Source organism: Trypanosoma theileri (assembly GCF_002087225.1).
Source record: "Trypanosoma theileri isolate Edinburgh chromosome Unknown TM35_Tth_40_V1, whole genome shotgun sequence".
NCBI lineage: Eukaryota > Euglenozoa > Kinetoplastea > Trypanosomatida > Trypanosomatidae > Trypanosoma > Trypanosoma theileri.
Genome location: NW_021639882.1, coordinates 52,392 through 53,782, shown reverse-complemented (window position 1 = coordinate 53,782; position 1,391 = coordinate 52,392). Strand labels below are relative to the sequence as shown.

The following is a 1,391-nucleotide window of genomic DNA, read 5'->3' as shown; positions in this document are numbered from 1 at the left end:
GACGTTGCGGGGTCATCGATGCGCCAGTTCCTCGGAGGTGTGGGGACTGCCATTACGACGACAGAAGGTATTCTTGTTTACCCCATACAAGTTATGAACAAGAAGAGAAAGGTTGTCTCTTTAATCATGTATTCTGCTGATGATGGCAAAACATGGAGGTTTGCAAACGGGATGACGGATCCCGGGTGTACTGAGCCCGTTGTCCTTGAGTGGGAAGGGAAGCTCATCATGAACACTCGCGTTGACGTCGGCTATCGCAAGGTGTACGAGTCCACAGACATGGGGGAGACATGGAGGGAGGTTGTCGGGACACTCTCCCGGGTGTGGGGCAACTCACCAACACGGGAAGGACCCGGCAGCCAGAGCAGCTTCATCCCCGTAACGATTGGAGGTAAGCGTGTGATGTTGTTTACACATCCATTGAATTTCAAGGGGAGGTGGGAGCGCGACCGACTCCACCTGTGGCTGACGGACAACAATCGCATATTTGATGTTGGTCAGATTTCCGTTGGGAGTGAGAATGCCGCTTACAGTTCACTGCTCTACAAGGATGACAAGTTGTATTGTTTGCACGAAACTAATCTTCAAGAGAAGTATAGTCTTGTCTTTGTGCGCCTGATTGATGAACTAAATCTGATCAAGTCAGTGGTGGCGTCTTGGGTGGCGCAGGATAACTACTTCTCGCACATTTGTACTCCCACGGATCCTCAGTCTCCACCCCGTGAGAATGGATGTGGCGCTCCTTTCCCAACCGCCGGACTTGTTGGGTTCTTGTCAGAGAGTGTTGAAGAGGGCGTCTGGCACGATGTCTACCACTGCATGGGGGCCAACGTGATCAATGCAGAGAAGGTTCCTGGTGGTTTTAAGTTCAAGGGAGGTGGAGGCGGTGCGCAGTGGCCAGTGGGTAGGCAGGGCCAGAACCAGCTTTACCATTTCGCAAACTACATGTTCACCCTGGTGGCGACGGTGTCAGTTAATGAACTTCCGGCAGACGACAGCGCGACGCCGCTGTTGGGTGTGAGTCTGGACGACTCTGGGGAGCACAAGCTTCTCGGGCTTTCGTACGGGAGCAACAAGCGGTGGATACCAATATATGGTAAGCGTCATGTATCGTCTACGCAGCTGTTGGTGCCGAATAAAACGTACCAGGTGGTTCTCACGTACCAGGACGGGGTGGGCTCTGTCTATGTTGACGGTGAGCCTTTGGAGGAATCGGGGAAGAAGCTTCCGGGTATATCAAAAGAAGGGATTAAGGTTTCGCACTTCTATATTGGCGGGTATGGGAGCCGGAGAATGAGGTCCGACAGTCACGTGACGGTGACTAATGTTCTTCTTTACAACCGTCAGTTGAACCAGAACGAGGTGAAGACAGTCTTCTTGAACAGAAACAA

The 1,391-nt window shown here is 52.2% G+C and overlaps 1 protein-coding gene across 1 annotated transcript; it reads left to right on the top strand.

Annotated features, from left to right (window-relative positions):
- Positions 1 to 18: 18 nt before the first annotated feature.
- On the top strand, positions 19 to 1,389 carry TM35_000401230 (trans-sialidase; the record flags this gene model as incomplete). The annotated part of the gene is made up of 1 exon (XM_029029738.1): positions 19 to 1,389. A coding segment is annotated over one exon (1,371 nt), but the record flags the coding sequence as incomplete, so codon positions are not given.
- Positions 1,390 to 1,391: the final 2 nt, after the last annotated feature.